The following is a 22,892-nucleotide window of genomic DNA, read 5'->3' as shown; positions in this document are numbered from 1 at the left end:
CTGGATAGAATCTGAATTTCCTTCCAGCTCAAAATCTTTTGTGAAGGAGAATTGCATAAAGAGCTTGATGTCACCATGTGCATTAAGTAGACTACTATTGTAGACATTTTTTCCGGTAATACAAATGTGGCCAGATATGCGAAAAGATAGGCTTCTTTATCACTTTTATTGTTGGTGAGTAGGTTGTGGGGAGAAAAGAGTTTATCTAACCATATCAAAGTCTATTCTTTGGGGGCATAGTCCACTTGTGTGCATACCTAATTCTTATTTTTCTTTCTTTTTTCCTCTTTTCCCTCTGCAGTCTTTCACGGCTGTTCTCAGATGCTCGGAGACTCCTCTTATACAGTCAGAAAGATACCAGTATGAAGGATACACAGAAGCTTTTGGGAACTTTGCAGAGACTGGGGACTTTCAACTCAAGTAAGCTGAAAATTTGGTTTGCTCCGAGGTCAAACTGTTGTGGTAAAACAAAGATGATCCAGTCAGTCAACAAGTGTTTATTAAACAGACTAAATCACAGGGCTAAGAACCAGGGCTACAAAGAAAGGCAAAGGCCATTCCTTCCCTCAAGGAGTTCACATTCTAAAAGGGGAGACATCTTTTAAGCAACTATAGACTTAACATACTATAGACAGGGTAAATTGGAAGTTGTCACAGAAAGAAGGTACCAGTATTGAGGGACAGTGGGAAGCACCTTTTGAACAAGGTGGTACTTAAGTCTTGAAGAAAGCCAGGAGTTGAGGAATGCTTAGCTTAGGGCCTTGGTGACCTATTTTGGCCTTTCCCTCAAGGGAGATGTCAGTGGGAAAGGACTTTATAGATCAGGGGTCCTCAAACTTTTTAAATAGGGGACCAGTTCACTGTCCCTCAGACTGTTGGAGGGATGGACTATAGTAAAAACAAAAACTTTGTTTTGTGGGCCTTTATAAATAAAGAAATTTCATAGTCCTGGGTGAGGGAGCTAATCGTCCTCAGCTGCCGCATCTGGCAGTGGGCCGTAGTTTGAGGACCCGGACCCCTGTTATGGATGATCTAGTCCAGTCTTTCAGCTAATGGCCTTTATGGTTAAGTTTTCCAGCTTGTATTTTGAAAGAACTCAGAATTAAACACCTAAAATAGTTGATGCATTTTTTTCCCTTGGGAAATGTGAAATTATAGTCCTCGGGGAGAACTAAAATGAGTCACAGGTTAGAGACAATGAGCCTTGTAGATTGTGGAATGTACATTTAGAATGAGCCGCATAGCAGTGGTGTATATCTCCAGTAACATTCTCCTCTTTTCCCTCATTTTGTAGTGGGCCTATAACCCTAGATTTTGAGGAACTGTGTCGCTCCAACATAAACTCTAATTGGCTCTTCTAAGCTAGAAAATCTTTGAGTCTTGCAATAGGCTTGATGATTTTGGGGAGACTTATCATCAGAAGGTTGATTATCATGCAGTGACACATTTTTTCCCCCAACCACACTGACTCAGGTGCAGAAGAGGTGTGATTCACATTGGTTAAGTGAACATCCATAACAGTGAATATGGGTACTTAAATTGCTGCTTAATTAGGTACTTCAGTTATTGAAGTAGTAGTGAAAACAAAGGCCAAAGGTGCAATCCTCAGACAGTAGGCAGACAATTATATTTCTTATTACCTAAAATCAGTTAATTATATATATTTGTATGTATATTACACATAAATATACAACAAGGTTTAGATTTATAAGAATTCGGGGTTTGTAAGAGGGAAAGGTTAGATTGTCTGAAGCTAAATACTTGAATTAGTTTGAGCATATTTTAAAAAGTTAAAATCCTCTCTGTAGCCTCATAGACAGTAGTCCTGTTTTTTTATTTTTTTTATTTTTTATTTTTTTTATTTAAGACAGTAGTCCTGTTTTATGGACTTGCATTTGCTTACAATTATATAAAGTAACAGGTTTTCTCCTCTGTCAGGAAGTTTGTGTAATTATTAGCTTCATTTTTCAGATAAGGCAACTGAGGAAAAGAGTGGTGTTAAGTATCTTGCTTACTGTCATATAGATGTTTAAGATGTCAGAGATGGGTTTTCTGGCTCCAGTTGCTTTTTTCGTCTGTGCCATGCTGCCTCTCATTTAATATCCAGATGTGCAGTATTTAGTGCCAAATAATGATGAGTCAATTTGTGAATCTGATAGTGCTACAAAACAACTTCCTGAAAAAAAATGTATGTTTTTTACTCTGGAGGTTAAGGGGAGAAAGATACTTGACTTAAAGGCTTCTGTAAAAGTATTAATGTTAAAACTGGATTAGAGAATTGTACATTTAGAGCTGGATTAGAACCCAGGCTATCAACATTAAAATCTCAAAGGATCTCAGACCTGGGACTTAATTTATTTATTTGTTCATTCATTCATTTACTTATTTAGAGTGGATATGAGGGAAGAAACCCTTGAAAGCATGTTCTTGAGGCTGGAGAGGAGAAAGAAAATCTGGGACCTCTGTATTTACTATTAAAAACCTAGGGGGAGGGGACAGGAGTGAGGAGAGTAAGAGAGGAGAGGGTGTTGGCCAAAGAACTATTATTAGAAAGATGTACTTCAAGATGGAGAAAAGTGTGTCCAACTATTTAAATTTAGTCAAATATTATGATTTTATTTTCAGAATAAACTCACATTCTTGAGTCAGGCTCATAAAAATTACAAAAACCTCCTTCCCTGAACCTTTGAGGTAATGACTTTTATTTGCTCATTTTTGCACATTCCAGCATTTAAGGTTTTTTTGTGTTTGTTTGTGTTGGTGGGGGAGAGTTGTAGGGGGTTTTTTGGACTTAAAATCTAAAATCTATAGATATAGATTTTAGATTTTATGTCCAAACCCCTATTTTAACAGATTAAGAAACTGAGGCTAAACTAAAGGATATTAAGTGATTTATCAAGATTACTTGGGCAGTAAATGATTTGAACCCAGAGCCTCCGACACTTCCTATCTTATGTAGTCTTGGGAATAAATGTATAAATTTCTGGGACCTGAGTTTTTTGAAATGTAAAATGAGGCGATTGCCTTCTGAGTTCCTTCCAGCTCTGGCAGTGTGAGCCAGGGTTCTTTCCTCCGTAAAATGTTGCTTCCCTGACTTGGACCTCTGGTGCCCTGTTGCAAGTGTGAGATCACCAACACCTACGCCTGCTGGGCCTGAGAGAGGGGTCAAATTATTTTATCCTTTTTTTCAACAATGATCCATTTTGGAATGCCTAGCAGGATGCCTCTGCCAGAAAGCTTTTCTATTGAAATAGAGTGTCTCTGGGGAAGGTGGAGACTACAGTCTCTGATCTTGGCTGGGGATCTGGGAAGCAGAACTATTTTGCTACCAAGAAAAAAGTGTCATCTCTTTTGAGCATGAGAAATCAATCATGGCAGCCACTCTGGTGATAGATTTGAAAAGATCGCTGACCAGAGAATCCAAATTCTAAGAGCTCAGTCACTAATCTGACTTTTGGCAAATCTTTTTTTCTCCTCCTTGTGCCTCACCTTCCTTGTTTGGGGTTACTATGTAAATATGAGTTCTTGTTTTTACTATTATCACCATTATTTGCAGAAGTTGAGGCTCTGGACTTGGATGCCAATGGCTTACAATTCTTACATTTTGTAGTTTTTCTGTGCAAAAGGAGGAGAAATTTGCTGATTTTTACTGCCTCTTGTCAGCACTCGTTCGTTAGGCATTTCTCAGATATCCTGGTGCTTCCAATTTTGGCTGATTGCGTGCCATGGTGCTCAAGAAAAGTGAGGAGCCCTGCAGCGATCCCGTAAATAATTTTCCCCTTTTTTCTGCTCTTCCACTGGCTCTGAGCCACGTCTTGGTCTGGAGGGAAATGTACAGACACATCATTTATCTCTCCCGAGAACCAACAACTTGTTGAAGACTTCCAGCAGCACCACAGGGAACTTGCCAGGGTAAAAATCACTTCTACTCATCTAAGCTGTTAGTGGGCACCAGATTCAATCATCCACTTTAAAAGCATGGCTTATCTGTAGGAACATTCTTACTGAAAATATCTATATTTGCCTTCATACCTGGCTTTTCTGACTACATCTGCGTTTATCTTTTTGTCTTTTATTTGCATTTGCTCCATTTGAGGAGCTATCTCTTCATATGTTATCTGTGAACATACAGGTTTCCACTTGGACTATTTCCTTCTGGTAACAAGCCAAGTTTTGTTTTTTTTGGGGGGAGCACTAAGATTCCAGGGTTAGCATGTTCATTTATCTGTGTGGCCCTGTGGCATTTCCTTGTTTTTCTCATCATAAAATTTTGGTCTGAATACCCAGAAGTCAGCCACGAAAGAGCCTTTTAGCTATCCTTGTTTACTGTCCTAATGGGAAATTCCAGCAGAAAACCTTACAAACATGTCTGGGCCACCTTGATTATGTTATTACTAGATATCTCTGAGCAGTTAATTTGATTTTATTTTTTTCCCTAGGGTATATCCAGATTCTGTGTGTGTGTGTGTGTGTGTTGTGTGTGTGTGTGTGTGTAGGTAGTTACTTTTTGGGAGGGAGGGATTGAATGTGGGTGTGGAGAATTCCTATAAGTTAGTTTAAGGAATTTTACCCTTCTAAAACTCTTAGTTTCTTTTTTCTATTAGTTTTTGATGCACAAATAATGTTTTTTACCCCCTTTTTCAGTAGAAAACTGATATCTTTCAAGTTATCCATGTTCTGTTGTCACATCTCTCCTGGTTTTCACCTTTCTTAAATTCTCTGTAACATTTGAGGCTAATTGATTGCATTCTCCTATTGGAAATTCTTTTTAAAAAATTATTATTCTTCTTGATTTTCTTATCTGAGTTCTCTCATTAGACATTTTTCACTAGATTTTGTTATGTCATGTTAAGTAACAGTGGGTGTAGCCCAATGATTTTGCCTTTGGGCCTTTTTTCTTTCCCTACTTTCTCTGTCACTTAGTGATCTTATCAACTCCTTTGGAGTCGCCTATCATTCCTCTGCAGATGACTCCAACATCTACTTGTTGAGCACTAGCCTATCTCCAGAGTTCCAGTCCTAAGCATGACCCATAGACATCTGAAAGTCAGTATGTCCAGAGCTCATTATCTGCCTCCTCCCAGACCCAGACTTCTGAGCCCTGTTTCTGTGGGGGACACACTAATATCTTTAGTCACCTAAATTCACAAGTTTAGTGTCATTTTCAACTTTTTACTTTCACCCATCCCACAAATACTGTCATTTCTCTCTTTATTACTAGAAGGTTAGCCACAAGAATGATTTTTCTGTGTGCAGCAATTTTTCATGAAGACTATTTACCAAGATATGCTTTATAATCATGGGCAGGGTATTCATACTGGTGAAATCACATCTTTTAAGTAGTGAGATAAAAGTACTAAATGACATTATTTTTAAAGCATTCTTGGCTTTACTTCTTAGTTTTAGGTTTTAGCTTTAAGACATTTAATTCCTTTTGAACAACACAATAAACTGAGACATCCCAGAGACTAGAAAGAAGCAAATCATTCCTTCACCTCCATATATATTTTTTTAAACTTTCATACTCTTTCTCTTCTCCTTTGTAAAGTCATCTACCTAGGTTTTCTGGATGTCATCTGGGACCTTGTTATCATAGATCATAAAATCTAGCCAGTCTGAATCATTGGCCTTTCACAGTTAGAGTGCCCAGGAACATAGGAGCCAAGCTAGGGCACACTTGCCAAGGATGTGATTTGGCAGAGACTGTAATTTGGTGGAGGTCTGCCTCTGTGCCAGACGGATGGCTCACTCAGGCTTGACAGGAGGAAAAGAAAATTAGTTTAGCTTGTCATAGAAAATGACAATTGTTAAGCAATTCCTTGCAGCTTGTTCCCCTGTCTCCTTGTTTTTCATTTCTTATCTGTTTTGCAGTCTCCAAAGATAGTATCTATGCATTGCTTAGTGGTATCAAATAGGTATTCTCCTGGGTTCAGATTCTATCAGTGTCCAGGCTGATTCTGCAACTAAAAAGTTAGGAAAAATATTCCTCTTGCCCTTTCTGGGGGAGGGTCTGTCTTCAAATTGCAAGTTAAAGCTTGGCCTTTTCATTATAACTTCCCCATAAAAAAAGAAAATAAAATTCCCCTTGGGAGCTTGAGCTACACTCAAGAATAATTCCATTTTCAAATTTTGCTGTAACGTGATAGTAAAAACTCAGTTAAGTGGCTCTAAATCTTGTGATTCTAAGGTTCTCTGACTCTTGCTGACTCAAGATCTTCCTTGATTTTTCTCTACTTAGAGGCAAAACAGCTACCATGATTCTATTAAGCTTTGGAGGAACTTCACAGCTAAATATAATCACAAGAGAAAATATTCTAAAGTACTTAGCATAATTTCTAGTATGTAGTAGGCAATTAATAAATATTTGTTCTCTATCTTCTCCCTTTGCATAAAAATATTTTGATTAGCTCTTCTTCCCCTAACTCAATTCCATCCCTCACCATTTTGAGATTTTGGCATAGGGAGAATAAAAAGTGAGACCCATCAAGTATCTGATAGTAACAACTATTAAAAAAAAAAACTCGGTGTACTGGATATAAACATCTCTGGAACCCATAAGATCTGAATTTTGGCATCCTGAGTTGATATCCTGTGTCGATATCCTACTTGTGCTATTTTAATGGCTATATAATTTTTCAGAAGCATTTGCTATATATATAGGTTGCAAATCTTAGAATCACCAAATCTTAAAAGTTGGATCGAACCTTGGCCATCATAGCCCAGTCGTCTTACACATGATGAAGAAATCTTCTTTGTGACGTCTTTGGCAGACATCTGATCTCTGCTTGAACATTGAGGAGCTTGGTACTTTTGAGAGACTTTTCCCATCTTGTATAGCTCCAGTTAATAGTTATTCTATTAAGTGAAAAACGTGACTACTTGTACCTTCTACTTATTGACTCATGTTCTTTATTCTGGAACTGCATGGAGTATGTCTAGGTCCTCTTGACAGCTCTTTACATTCCTAAAGACAGCTATTGTGTCTCTACTGAGTTTCCTCTTCGTAGTGTTAAATATCCTTAATTCCTTAAACCATTTTTCATATGATATAATTTCTACATCCTTCACTGCATTGGTTCCTTTCTTTTTGGATGTACTTTGGCTGTGGTCTGATTAACAATAGTTCAGGGAGACGAATAACTCCTTTAGTCCCTTAACTCCCTAATAATTTAGCTCAAGTTTATATTGTTTTATTGGAAATCATATCTCATATTGATTTTGTAGTCATCTAAAATACTCAAATTTTTGCCCCACATATTGCTATTAATGTGGGTCTTCCTCATTTTAAACTTAAGAAACAGGGGAACAAGATTGCAGGTTTCTGGATCTTTTTGAAACTTAAATGCAGGATTTTATATTTAACCTTATTAAATTTAAGTTTGTTAGTTTTAGGTCATCTGCAGGACTGCTTTGGAACAAACCCAGCCAAATCCTTATCTTAATGGCTCCATCAATGGCCTGGGTTATATAGGAAATGTTGCTTAAGAAAACAAAAACAGATTGGAATTGTTGCCCTCTTGTGTGGGGCATTTATCACTTCCTTACTTGTACTGTAGCTATTATCATACTTATCTTTTCTATTAGTGTGTTCCTTGAGTACTGAAACACATTCATTTTTGTATTCCCCATGGTACATTGGCACATTGCCTTGTACACAGCAAGGGTTCAATAAATATTCATTGTATTGAACTGGATGTTCCTAAAGAAGCATTCTCACAATGAATGAGTGCTAGACTTGGTTGTCAGGAAAACTTGGGTTCAGGTCTCTCTGATACTTTCTAGCTATGTAAGCATTTTCTTCATTGAACTTCTGTTTCTTCATTTGAATCAGGACAATAATACCCATAGTGTCCATTTATGCTGTCGTGAGGGTAAAAATGACATAATGTAAGTAAAATACCCTCAAATACTGTGTAAATGTCAACTGTTAATATAACATTTGTTGTTATAGAAACTTTTAAAAACCAGTTATTTATTTATTTAAAAGGTGATTGTGTTTCTCATGCTAAAATTCCTTCTGGATTTCCAGACCAATAAAAAAAAAAAAACATGATAGTATGAGAGAATCTTATATAAATGGAACAGGAATTCGTTTTTTTTTTTTTTTTTTTGGATTAACAAGATAAACCTAAATCTTAACAAGTTAAAAAGGATTATGATTTTCTTAGCAACTGAGCAACCTATTACTTCCTTGTATTATGCACAAGATCTTAATAAAAACTTGTTAAATAAATGACATAAATCATGCTTTCAAAATACACATATTCCTGGGAATCTTAACTTGTATTATGAGTCATTCATACCTTGTCAGGGTAGTCTAAACTATTGCTTTTCCACTAATAGCTGGTTGAGATTGTCTACTCTCTGACACAAAAGTTCAGAGGGAATGGGGAAAAGAATAATTAAAAAATTTGGAGTACTTCAGAGGAGGGCAAGTGTATGAAATATAGAAGAGAAAGGGCCTCTGGGTAGCTTGAAACCACCAGGACTTAGAAGGGGTGGGAATAAACTTTATGGAAAAGGAGGCATAAAAGGAAGCTGGGAGAATTTTGAAGATAGATCACCAATTTCTCTCCACTTCATAATTTTATTGGAGAGCCTTTCCTGTAGTTCCTTGATGCTTTTACTTAACTGTTTGCTAATATTTCATCTGTAAAGTATCAGTTGCTGAAATTGAAACAACTTTTGCTATTCTTTTGTCTGTTATTCTTCTCTTGCTTGTGTGTTATCTTGCTAATGGGTTTTATGAGAGATTAGTCAATATTATAGCATCAAAATGGATTTCAAAAACCCCACCTTCTTATCACTGAATGACTATAATTTCTTTCATCTTTTAGTCAAAAGTTCTCATTTGGATTTTGACGTGTTAAGACACGTTGAAGGCTCTAAAGATAGAGAAGGCATTTATATTTCTCTGAAACAGCTTGGGGATGTAGTGCCTCCATTCAGAACAGACTGGGCCTTGGTCCGAACTCTGATTATTGGAGGGCAATGCAATACTATACTGACGTGTTGAAATATTGTCTGTACTGAATTGAATCAAAGGTCAGTTTTATTCTGGCAGGAACAGAAAACCCAATTTAACTAAATCACAGAACAACATGTGCCATGATTCCATTCCAGAAAACCTTTTTTAAAAAGTAAACATCAGTGTGGTATAGTGGAAAAGAATGCTGGATTTGGAGCCAGAGGATCTGAATCATGTGAATTCTAGATTTATTCCTTATTGCTATGAAACCTAGAACAAATCATTTAATATCTCTGACTTCTAGGTTGCCTAATCTATAGAATAAAGTATGGGGACTAGGTGGCGTCTGAGGTCCTTTTCTGCTATGCTTCTAAAAGCTATGATCAAAAGCAAGGTTTCCCATTATTTCTCTCCCAGTGTTAGATTTGAGAAAGAACAATTTGAAGGCCAGGACCCAGCAGAATAAAAGAATTTCAGGTAATAGTAATAATAACAGCAAGAACATGTGATGTTTATTTAGGTTTAACTGTAATTTGTACTTCAATGGGAATGAGTGGTTCAGGTCTTGCTGAAAGCAGGTTTTGGATGGGAAGTCTTTTTTTTTTTTTTTTTTTTTTTTTTTTAAATAATACCTTTTGATTTTCAAAATATGTGCAAAGATGGTTTTCAACATTCATCTTTGCAAAACCCTGTGTTCCAGATTTTTCTCCCTCCCTTCCCCCATCTTCTCCTCTAGACAGCAAGTAACCCAATATATGTTAAACATGTGCAATTCTTCTGTACATATTTCCATAATTATTATGATATACAAGAAAAATCAGATCAAAAAGGAAAAAAAAAAAGAAAACAAAAAAAAATGAAAATACCATGTTGTAATCCACATTCAGTTCCCACAGTCCTCCCTCTGGGTCCAGATGGCTCTTTCCATCGCAAGACCATTGCAATTGGCCTGAATTACCTCATTTTTCAAAAGAGTCACATCCATCAGAGTCCATCAGAATTGATCATTGCATAATCTTGTTGTTGTATTGCATAGAGTCCTAACTCTTCCTTTCTCCCAATTTTCTCAGGATTTTTCCATTAATTTGTTTTTCATGGCAATCCTTAGCACTATTGCTATCATAGATAAATATACTTTTTAAAAAAAGGCATCTTTTTGAATAGATAGCAGGTTGGATGTAGATTAGGCTAGAAATGTTGAGCTGTTAGATATGTTAGTCAAATTTATTTTATTTTGAAAAATTTAAGTTAATTAAAATGGAAAATAAAGCAATCTCAATATTTTGCTAAATAAATTATTGATATTCATGAACTTTTGGATATATTTATATTAGGTATATGTATAGTTTTTTTTTTTTTTTTTTTTTTTTTTTGCTATTGAGAAGTGGATAAAGACTTTTTGCCAGTGAAACACTGAGCTTCAAGAACTTTTCCAAGATGGGAACCTGGAATGATCTTCCAGTATAGTGGTAAATGTGCACCGAGTTTAGGTATTAGGAGACCTGTAGTCAACTGCATATAGAATGTTTGTTTAGGAGAACATTAGACTATGTTGGGGAGACACTTTGATATAAAGATATATAAATATATATAGATTTGTAAATACAGATTATATATATATATATATATATATATATATATATATATACATACATATACACACATATATAGTATAAAGCTGAAAGAAAATTAGAATGTTTACCCTGGTACAAAGGATACTTTTTGGAAGGATTAGACTTGATCTGTTTGGCCCAGGAGCAATGAGTATGGAGAGAAGGGAGGAAAAAAATCTTGAACATTGGTTAGTCATCCTAGATCCAGAGAGCTGTTTGAGGAAATTGTGGGTTGTTCTTCAGTTGAGTTTTCCAGATGATCTCTTGTTAGGAATGTTGTTGGAGGGAAATCCCTACTCAGGTACATCTTGCTCACTTGCTTGTTGACTTTAATTCTGAGATTCTGTGATTCAATGCAATGGCTCGGTGTTTTTCTTTTTCTTTTTTTTTTTTTTTTTTTTTTTTTTTTTTTTTTTGTTGTTGTTGTTTTGTTTTTGTTTTTGGTAACACCCTTTGGGTTTACTGTGAGCCTTATACCTTGTTGCTGCCTTGAAAAACTTGATTTCCCTTAATTTCTATATCTAGCTGTTAGATGCAGGATTCATTCTCTGAGAAACACAATTAGTATTAGAAAGGAGAGGGGGAGCTCCCTTTAATCTGCATGTGTTCCTTTCGCCCTATCATGTCCCATTTTCTCCAAGGAGTCAGCTCACTTAATTGGGTCAAATTGCCTTGCCCATCCTTTCTCCCTCCCACCTTCTGTTTTCTGGAGTCTGTACTAAAATTTTCTCGACAGGAGACATTTCTCAAACAGATTGTAGGGCTACTTCTAACTTTGTAGAATTTGATAAACAGAGGAGAAGGAGGAGCTCTAGACCACAAAAGTATTGCATAAATTTAGGAAAGAATGCTAGAGTCCGATTTTTTTCCCTCAAGATCTTCAAAAGCATGAAATCTCATAAGTATCTCATTAAACATTAATATGTCAATTCATCATGAACTTGGCTGGAAGTTTGAATTCTAGGACTTAAAGCAAACTGTTTAAAGCATTCTCTTCTACCTCCTTCCCTTAGCAGTCCTCCACATTGGTCATACTTTTGTGGTCCCTAAATTCTGTAAGGACTTCTGGTGATTAGCAACACTTACATAGCCTCTTGTTTTATCTCTTTGCTCCTGCTTCCTCCTCCTCCTTTCTCTCTGTTTTCTTCTTGAATTTTCTTCCCCACCTACTTCTCTTCCCACTTCTTGATTGTGGGGTGGTTATTTTTCCTGCTAGAACAAACCATTGCTCTTGAAACCAGAGATGTAGGCTAGAGTGCATTGACCGATAGTAACCCCAGCACACTCATCCAGAGAGAACAGGGAGGGTAACTTCCCCCACTTCTCCTTCCTCCCTTCTCCTTTTACAAGACTCAGACCTGCCTGTTGTCTTGCAGAAGAAATCAGTTGCAAAGAAAACTCTTTTCTTTCATCCAGGATGATCAGCAAAGGCAATTCAAAAGGAAAAATGGGGGAAGAAACAGAAGGGAAAAAGGGATGTGGGATTAAGGTGATGGTAGCAAATTTTCCTGAAAAAGATTCTTTGAATTTTTCCATCTATTTTGATATTTGTCTCCCTTTCAAGAAATTCTAAATTCCTGAATGAAAGGGAAGGAATATTTGTCTTTTAAGTCTCTTCCTAGTACACAGTACTCTGCCTTAGTGAGTTTCCTATAATAAGGAATAATAAGATGTAGCATTGTTATTTCTGTATACAAGTTTTATAGATTGTGAAAAGTAAAGTTGACACAAAGAATCTTGAGAAAGTTGAGGAAGGTGTAATCATTTTGTGGGATGGGGCTAGGAACAGCACCAGGAAAAGCTTGATAGAGTGGATTGGATTGGGTCAGGTTGAGAAGGGATATATTTTGTCAGGTGGAAATTGGAGGCAAAAGGGTGTTCAGAGGGGCAAGTCCATTCTGGGAATGCCAGATGGTTTGAGCCATTTACACAAAGGGATAAGAGGACAGAGACATTGACCTTTGTTAGCATCAGCTGATGGCTTTCTGTGGTCAGTACTATCCTTAGTACTTGTTTCTTAGAATTATCGCCCTTACCTACTGAGACGTGAACCTTTAGCATCAGAGCAACTGATTGTTTTTATGACTCGTTATAGATTATTGACTTACATGAAAAAAGATCATTCCTATTTGCTCTCATTTTCATAGTTGGTGGAAGCTATAAAGTGCTATTTTGGGAAAAGATTGGTTTGAAACTACCCCCCCCAAAAAAAAGGCTTTTTAGACCAACTAGCCACTTTTACTAGCTATGCCCTCTCAGAAGGTAAAGCCACAAATGAAATCTTAAGAGAAAACATCAGTTACTAATAGATAATTGTCCCTTTATGCCCTCTCAGAAGGTAAAGCTACAAATGAAGTCTTAAGGGAAAATACCAGTTACTAATATAATAATTGTCCTTTTATGCCCTCTTAGAAGGTAAAACTACAAATGAAATCTTAAGGGAAAATGCCAGTTACTAATATAATTGTCCCTTTATGCCTTCTCAGAAGGTAAAGCTAAAAATGAAATCTTAAGGGAAAATACCAATGTTACTAATATAATAATTGTCTCTTTAAAGAAAAGAGACACACATAAAAAGAGACCGACATTACAGAAACAATTCTTCTTTGATCTGCTTGTTAGCTTCTTTATTTCTACCCAATTCAACAAATTTAATTAGATGCTTAATGGTATTTGAAGAGTGCTTTGCTAGACGCTGTGAGGAGACAGGAAAAATGGTATAAGACAAAATCTGCAACCTATAAAATAAAGCTTCTTAGCAAAATGTGGATGCTAAGATATCTCCAAGTGACTATGGTACAAGACAGAATATGGTAAGTTCAAAATTGTTCAGTCAGAGTGATTTGAGGTGTTTGAGAAGAGACAGATTGTAACACTTAAGTTGATGAAACTGATTATATTTAATGTACAATCTGAGATACCCCAAATTTTCCATGTGAACAAATTATACTTTCAATAATGTTACCCATTGGTAAAAGTATCCTTTCACTGAAGCACAACATGTCTTTTTTGAGTTAATCCAAGTCTAACATATTGAGGTTCAAACTTGGGCTGTTTATCATTTAAGAACAGTTGTAATAGGTTTGAGTGTTTATATGAATTCTGAGACAATGAATCTAAAAAAATATCCAAAGAAAAGATGCATTTATTAAGCCTCCATGTTCTACTCCGACCATACACTCTGGCAAGTTACTTAGAATTACAGAGACAGAGATGAAAGATCTTATCCTCAGGGAGTTTAAATTCTATTTTAATAGAAGATAAAAATTTTAAATTTAGTATTCAAATATCTGAAATTTTCTGAGAAAACTAAATTGATTATAGCAAGTCCAGGAAAGTGATAAAATTCATATAACAGTGTAAAAGATACATTCACATTGGAAAAAAAAAATTTATAAAAAACCAACATATTTTCAAGTCTGTGATATAAAGCTAAATGGGAACCCTTTTTGGTTCATCTATCAAAAATAATGTTTCTTCCAAATTCATTTCAAATGAGTAAGTTAGCCTCATATTTGAACATAAGGCAATTGGGCTGGATTGTTATTGGGAAGTTATCAGTTTGTTTCTACACAAATCCTTTGTCCTTTTAATATCACTGTTCTCTCTCTGCTGATGCTATAAGGTGATTTAAAAAAAAAAGTATTTTAACTTGTGATTTTATTATGAAGAATTCTTGGACAAAGGTTTGTCCTTCTCAGTAATTGGCAGGCCATATGGAGAATGAGAAGTAAAAGTCTGAATAGTATGTTAGTACGCCTCAAATATCAGAGTAAAAGGAAAGCTTTGAGTGCCAGGGATGGGATCAAGGGCCCCCATGGAAAGTTTATGGAAAAAAAATAGCAAAAATATAGGAAATAAAGGCATGGAGAAGCCATGTTCTATGCCCAAACTGATAAAATTATAGAGTTGACTAAATTTGATCCCTTTCCTCCCAACCCCCATTTAGAATTCACTTTAGACTCTCAAATTGGGAAAAATCTTTAGTGAGCATCATTAGCTGCTTCTCTGGCCACTTCTGCATCTTTAAATATTTTCTTAGCTATCTTATTAAAAATAGCTATGGCTGCAGTATAGGATTGTCTCCAAGGTGTCTCCAAAACAATTGGACTTTGGATGAAAGATGAATATTTAGGCACAGTTCACTAGCATGGCAGGCAGTCAGGGACAGGAGTTGAAAGAGGGGATCTACTTTCTGCTACTTTTACTGGGTTTGGAGTAAACTACTGCAAGTGGGGATCATTCCTACCTCCTACTGTGCTTGGAGGTATTTGCTTAACATCACCTTCCCAGTATTCCAAACACTGCAAACTTTTCTGTGTCCCTCTCTCCCACTAAAGCTCATGGTCTATCTCTAACTCAGTCCACTTGGGCCCAATCTTTGACCATCCTTGCCTTTCCCTTCCCTGAGACTGATGCAGCTTTGTGAGTTTGGAGACTATCTCTAGTGTGTCTGAGCTAGTTCACTACAAATTCACACATTCATGATTCAATTCTTCCTTAGCCATTCTGCAAAGTGACTTTTAACAGTTCTTATTTGTTACTTTGATGCACAAATCACATGCAGTGTTTCAGATGTCCCACTTTTTCTTTTCACACCCAACACTTATTAAGTACCTATGCAGATGTTTAGGCTACAAAGAAAAAATAAGTAGTGCTTCCCTAAAAGGGCCTTATATTCTATTGGATATATTAATGCACATATATATGTTAAGACAAGATAATTTGAGAAGGAACGGGAGTCTTAGCAAAGAACTTCATGTAAAGATGGCATTACATTATATGAATGACTCTGAATGGCTTCTTTCCTGAGATTGCAAGCAATCTAAAATGGAGAGGAGGAGGGGAGTACATTTAGCAAATGGGGTTGGAATTATGTAGCCTGTGAAAGTCATATAGACAAATGGATTAAAAAAATTAAGTGCTTTCTTTGTGCCAGACATTCCTGCTGTCCAGGAGCTTACATTCTAATGGGAGATACTACATGCAAATAACTTTTAACAAACAAAATATACCTACTGAATGGAAAGTGATCTCAGAAAAAAGGCACTAGGGAAGAAGAGGGAAGCCCTGGGAAAGCCCTCTTGCAGAGGGTGAAATTGGAGCTGAATTTTGTGGGTACATCAATTTTTGTTTAAGTAAAAATCCATTGGATTGTAAGTTCTTTGAAGGTAAGGTCTTCATTAATTCCTTCTTACTCTCTCCATTCCTAGGTCACTCTGACAGATTCTCATCATTTGGTTTTTATAGGGGCCCTAGATGTTTTTTCTCATTTTTGGAGAATTCATTGTGAAACAGTCCAAAGCTTGAGCGCATCCAGCTGTCCTTAAAGACACATCCCTATTTGCAATAACAGAGAAATATTATAAACTCAGCAGACTCTTTTGGCAGCTGAATTTTGCCAAATGGTCTGGAGGCAGGCATTAAAAGTGCTAGGCCAGCTTCTCACACCAAACCACTTAAAGTTCCCTTGGGGCTGCAGTTGAGGTTTTGATTGGGTTATCAGGAAATACTCTCTTTAGGGGATAAGAGTTCACATAAAATTGGATATAGCCCAGGAAGAGCCATAAGCTTACTGAATAATCTGCTAGTGAATGGATATGCTTGACAATCCTGGGTGGCTGTATATTCAGAGGTTGTAAACTCATTACCCTGGACCTAAAATTTATGAATCAATACTTGCTATAGGAGATCAGAACAAAACATATTTGCTATAGATGATTTACTTCCCTCCAAAGCTTCCTGGAATTCTTCTAGGAATGGGGAACTGTTTTTGAAAATAATCAAGGGTTCTGGTATAGATTGGAATCTCTGGGGCTCTGTTAGGACTGGTTATAGTCGACAGTAGAAAACCTAAATTAGTTAATGATATCGAGATTCTGGAGAAAAAGCCAACCCCAGTTTTGCCACAGGCTGCCTATAGTCACTCCAATTCTGACCTAATTCCCTGATGTAACTCTAGGCCATTTGTTTACACTGTGATATTATAAGAACATAAAAAATATGAGAAAGTATCAAGATGTTTATTTGTTACAAATAACAAATAAGGGAGAGGGTGAGTTAATAGGAAATGATGGGGATACCAAAAGTGTATTAATAATAATATATTTAAAACCCACAGATTAAAACAATTCAGAAAACAAACATCAGTTTTGTGATTACCAGTTAATCAATAAACATGTATTAAGCCAAGGAATGGGGATGGAAGAAAATTTAAATTAAATTTAACATAAACTTTAAATTCAAATTGCATGTAGCATACGTTCATAGTTTCATGCACAATCTTTTAAAAAAAATTCTTCTTTGTAGTTTTACATATTCATTTTTTGGTTAATGATTAAGTTCATAATGTTAAAAAATTAACCATCAGGAGTCAGTAGTCTTCCTAGAGGTTTAGAGATGTGAATATAGTGGGGAAGGAACACTTGATAAAGATGTAATTAAAAACTGTGTGGTATTTTGATAGTTATAATTAGTTGGATAGTAGTTATAGTAGACATCTAGGTCATTTTTCTTGGTCAAATTCTAAACATCTTATTTTCAACTCATTAAACTTTTTAGTAAAAAAAAAATAAAACAAAACAAACAACAACAACAAAAAAAAACAAGGATGGGAATTGGAGACAGGATAGGATGGGGAGTAGTAGAAACCATCCATAGTTTGTTTCTACCTCAGTGCAAATCATGAAATTTTAAATAGCAACAAGACCTTAGATAGGACAGAACCTCTTGTTTTACATATTAAGAAACTGAGATTCAGAGTAGTAACTCACAGTTACAGGACTAGCTACTGCTTGAGTCAGGCCTGGGGCCAAGGCATTCTGACTCTCTGGTCATCATACTTCCTCCTACCTTAAAAGAAGTTAAGTTTTCCTGGGGATTTGATATGCCAGCCTAGCAGTTAGTGCAGGAAATCCAGAAAGAGCTTTCTGCCAGAATGAGAAGCATTTAGCTTCATGTCCTGTCCAAAGGGAAGTTTCAGAAGTCATCCTGAAAAGTGACAGTGGCAATGCTAGGAGATGATGGTGTCTGTTTAAATAGTTGGTGCTCCAAGATGTGCTTCAATGTACATAATAGACATGCTTCCGAAAAGCTGAATTTGTATCATATTTAAGAAAATGTGCAGGAGCAGCATGGTATTGAAAGGGGGCCACTGTGGAATTCCATCTCATCTGTTCTGTAAGATTTAATTTTGTGTTTTCTTGAGATCTCGGACTTTGTCCCAAAATCTCTTGTATTTTGAGGTAGAAATGAAGTAATGTGTGTGAACCTGCTTTGCAAAGTACATAGCATTATATAAAACTGAAGGATTTAATGTCAGCTCCAGGAGCCCAATGTCAAGGCTTAAAAAATTTCTTTTAGCTTAGGCACATGGGTCAAAAATAAAGATTCTTTCTATCATTCCTCCTTCCATTTGTCTGAGAACAATGTAAGTGGCCATTTAGCAGTGTTTAGAGGTGAGGATCATCTTAAAAGATTCTACTTTTTGTCTAAAAAATAAGTCTGTTAATTATGTGGGGGGAGGGGGTGGGGTGAATGAAAATGAGAATTTAAGAACGTTGTTTGAATTTATCAGAACACATTGACTACAGCAGTTAAAATAACCTTCTAGTATCCTACCTGTACTGGTAAAAATACCAATAAACTCAAGTAGGATTGTTGGTTTGAAAAATGTCAACATAATTTTTTAAAGACATATTTTCTTAAATATTTTCCAAGTGCATGTAAAAAAATTAGCATTCCTTTTTTAAAGTTTTGAGTTCTAAATTTTTTTTCTCTCTCCCTCTCATCTCACTCTTTGAAAAGGAAAGCAACATGATATTGATTATATACGTGTCCACACTGTTTTTTCCTCTTGCCTTTATCTACTGCTTTCCTTTACCCAACATCCAGCATGTATGTACACGTGCATATGTACACATCCCATCACAGATACAGTCGCACAAAATTGGGCAAGTTCATAAGATAAACTCAAATTTTGTTGTTGTTTTTTAACTGATAGGCATGAAACTTCAGGATTTCCTGGTGGACAATGAAACCTTCTCTGGATTTTTGCAGCACAACCTCACCATGCCCTATCCAGCTGTGGAGGAGGTTCTGGACACTGATATTGGTCTCCAACAGGTAGAATACTGTCATTTCCAATTTCCTCAGTGGGTCTGAGTTGTAGGTAAAACATTAGATTATCTTGAAATGAAAAATCCCTTTGACTACAAACTATGAAGGAAATTGATAAATTAATTTTAACTGTTCAGCTCTTGCCAATCGTACCTACACTTCCCAATGTCATAGCAGTGATTTATCTGATAAAAGTGAGTATTTTTTAGTGGGTTGAAGGAGTAGTGGGCTATGGGGACAAAGGTTCAATTTTAATATAAAATTTATTATCCACCCTTTCTTAAAAGTACTTGTATGATAAAAATTTATATTCCAAGTTAAAATGAACTAAGGCATCATTAAGCTTTTTTTTTTTTTTTTTAAACTTTCACAGTATCCCTTGAGGTTATAATTGATCACACCCTGGAGTGTTAGAAAACCAAGTTTGGGAGTCACAGCTTTCCAACATCAGAAGCCAGAATGTTTTTCATGATGACAGATTAAAATGATTTAAAATTTCTTTAGAGATAAACAGATGAAATAAGGAGGAATAGCTTTTTTTTTTTTTTTTTAAGTATGGAAGCAATAATTTCTCTGTCTTTGTGAGCCATTTTCATCTTAAAATCTTACAATATTCAGCACTTTCATTAATGGTTATAATTATCCTGGATAGTGGAGATAGCAAAATGTACTGCTTTTCAATATTTTACCAATCCATAGAGAAGCTTTATGGTTTCTCTCAGGGCCATCATTGGTCCTTTTAGATACAGGTTCTTAAAACAGCTGTCCTAGCCATTGCTGAAAGCAATTCAGGGAAGGAGTATAATCTGAAATGAGAAAGTCATTATAAAATTATAGATTTGGAACTAGAAAGGAAACTTCTTAGAGGCTATTGATTCCAACTCCCTTATTTTTCAGATAAGAAAATGGAAATTGAGGGGAAAAATTAACTCCAGGATCACACAACTAATAAATGTCAGAGGTGGATTAAACTCTGATCTTCCTGATTCCTTTAAGCCATGTGCTATATGCCCTCTCTGAATTCACTGGAATCTAAGTCAGAATAACTGGGGCATCATCTGAGATATTTACCTGGGATATATCCAGAATATCTATAGCTCTGCAATTCACTTAGCCCTGGGTAACCTTTGTTAAAGCTTTTCACCATCTCTGGGCCATGGTTTTCCCATCTGAAAATGAGGAGACTAGACTCAATGATTCCTCCTTCTAGCTCTAAATCTAGGTTCAGTTCATAGTCACAATCTACTACCCAACCATGGCCACGAAACATTCCACAGGCAGTAGTTTTTAATCATTTCCTCTTACTTCTCTTTTAAAATGACAACTTTTCCCTTATTAGACTATGATGCCTGACTGCCATGTTCAGATGAACACTAAATTAAAAATACAAATGTCAAGTGTTTAAAGTCTATACCAAAAGCATCTTAATTACTTGGGTCGTTCTCAGATGGTAATTGGATCCCACCCTGTTTGTAGTGTGACTCTAGAAGCACTAAAAGGAGTCTGATTGCGTTGCACTGATTGCATGTCTAGAAATGACCCTGATTGCCTGGCAGTCTAGGAAAAAAATGAGATGAAAGCAGTGCTAGACCAGAAATTGTGCAACACAGCAAAATCAGTCAGGGACCAAAACCTTTAGTTCTTCCCTTTGATTTGCTCTGTGTATGAAGCTTTAAAACTTCACTAATATAGATGAAGAGGGAATGGTGGGGGTAGAAGTGAGGGTGGAATTGCCGATTGAATCATTGCACATTTCTGCAAGAAATAGTTTTGTTACATTCAGCCACTGATTTCAGGAGAATTTGTTGGAGGCAGTGTGTTATAATAGCTACAGTAATGGACTTGGAATCAGGAAGACTTGTTGAAAATATGGAATAGTTGTGTGATGCTGGACAAGTCACTTACATTTCTGTGCCTCAGTTTCCTCATCTGTAAAATGAGATTGTACTCGACAGTATAAGTAAAAAAAAAAATTATTAAGCTTCTACTGTGGTAGGTATTGTATTAAGCATTGGGGATCCAAAAAGAAACAAAAGATAATCCTTGCTTATAATCTAATGGTATCTAAAATCTTTTCCATTTCTAAATCTATTATCTTGGGATAGCTAGATGGCACAGTGGATAGAGTGCCAGGTCTGGAGTCAAGAGTCTGGACTTATACACTTAATAGCTGGATGAGTTGTTCAGCCAAGTCACTTAACTATGTTTTATCTGTTTCTTCATTTGTAAAATGAACTGGAGGAGGAAATGGCAAGTTTCTTTAGTATCTTTCCTGTGATACCCCAAATGGGATTATGGAGAGTCAAACCCTAAAAGAACTGAACAAAAATAATCCAATTAGGATTTTTTTTTGGTGATTTTTGTGTTTTCATCTTTAAAAAACTTTTTTTAGTATATTATTTTTAAACAAAAGAGAACATTATTATGTGCCCAGCAGAGTACCAGGGAGGGAGGATTCAAAATATATAACCACAAATACCAATTCAAGAAAGTGTATATGTATTAGAAATTATATAAGTATATGTAAGTGTATATAATTAATGTATATAGTGTATATAATTAGAATTATATTCACGAGTGTCCATCTTTAAAATCCTAATTGGAAGGTACGGCAGAGAACAAAAAAACAATTTATTAGGAATTGTAAAGAAAAAGAATTGTCAGATAAAGCCCTTTCAAGAATTGGTATTAGGAGTTGGATGATGAGGTAACATGGGATTGGTTTGAAGACAAACATTTCCAGGATGTCTAACTTTAGGAGAAAAGACTTGGACACAGTGCATTCTCACTATCTTCCATTATTAGGAAGGCTGTCTGTCATATGGCAGAGGAGTTAGACTTGTTCTGTTCACTCCCTGAGGGAAGAGTGGTCCTTGAGGAAAGAAAGAGGAGCAGTGGGTGGGAGATGGAGAGAAGAGAGGTGGATCTGAGTTTTATGTGACTCCTGAAGTGGAGTGGGCTGCCTTTGCCTTTATAAGGAAATGTCTTTTTTTTTGGTCTCTTCATTGCTGGAATATCTTTAGTTGGATGATAGGTAAATGCATGAGCATGTTAAAGAGGGCATTTTTATCCCCAGGTGTAGATTAGGTTACTGATCTCTGAATTTCTTAGCTCTTCTTGTTCAGTCTTGTCCGACTTTCCATGATCTCCTTTGGGGTTTTCTTGGCAGAGATATGTGGTTTGCCATTTCCTTCTCCAGCTCAGGAAACTGAGGCAAACTCCTTTGGGGTTTTCTTGGCAGAGATATGTGGTTTGCCATTTCCTTCTCCAGCTCAGGAAACTGAGGCAAACTCCTTTGGGGTTTTTTTTTTGGCAGAGATATTGGAGTGGTTTGCCATTTCCTTCCCCAGCTCATTCTCCAGCTCAGGAAACTGAGGCAAACAGGGTAAAGTGACTTGCTCAGTTTCACACAGCTAGTCAGTTTCCGAGGCCAGATTTGAATTTAGGAAACTGAGTCTTTGTGACTCCAAGCCTGGCATTCTATCCACTGCACCACCACTAACTGCACCTGACCCAGCTGGTGTCTGAAGGTCCTTCTGACTCTGAAATTCTGTTATTCTATGATGCGTAATTGTTATAGCTACACTGTGACAGGGTTTTTCTGAAGTGTTTGGCTCTACATAAAAGCTAAAGTTGTCATATGTGGATTAAGCATCAATACCAGTGATCTTAGTTTGCTGATTTACTTTTGGTGGTGGAAATTTCTTTTCTTAGACCTAGAAAAGGTAAATGGATTCAAACCCTAACTTAATTTATCAGACATAAATTTTATCTAAGTTAAACTGGTTCCAGGATTCCAGATCTTAGATACCAATTAAATGAGCTACTTACAGCTCTTGTTTTTGAGAGAATAAGAACAGACAGAAATTCTGATAAATGGGAGGGACAGCTGCTGCTTTGTGATATATGTCAGGCACAGAATGAAGAAAAACTAGTAGTAGTTCAGCGTTTTCTAAGAAAGTTATGGAATACTTGGATCTTGAAATCTGAACCTCAAAGTACTGATATGTTATTGGGCTTGAGGACTTGGAACAGAGAGAGGCATCTTGGTGGTGTCAGTGTGCATAGAACGCTAAATCTGAGGTTAAATCTTAGCTACTGGCTGCAAATCTCTTACCTCCTGCCTCAGTTTCCTGAGCTGTAAATAAGGATAATAACAGCATCTATCTTTCAGGGCAGTTATAGAGCTTTTA

General features: G+C 36.3%; 1 protein-coding gene across 2 annotated transcripts in view; it reads left to right on the top strand.

Annotated features, from left to right (window-relative positions):
* ABCA1 (ATP binding cassette subfamily A member 1) overlaps positions 1–22,892 on the top strand; it is a 147,501-nt gene that overhangs the window by 44,223 nt on the left and 80,386 nt on the right. For both annotated transcript variants that reach the window (XM_031945565.1, XM_012543118.3), the window contains exons 5-6: positions 302–420; positions 18,584–18,705. In XM_031945565.1, the coding sequence (XP_031801425.1) occupies positions 302–420; positions 18,584–18,705 (241 nt within the window). The remainder of the gene's footprint in view (positions 1–301; positions 421–18,583; positions 18,706–22,892) is intronic.

Source organism: Sarcophilus harrisii, chromosome 1 (genome assembly GCF_902635505.1).
Source record: "Sarcophilus harrisii chromosome 1, mSarHar1.11, whole genome shotgun sequence".
In the NCBI taxonomy this organism is placed as follows: Eukaryota; Metazoa; Chordata; class Mammalia; order Dasyuromorphia; family Dasyuridae; genus Sarcophilus; species Sarcophilus harrisii.
This window is presented reverse-complemented; position numbering and strand designations above follow the sequence as displayed.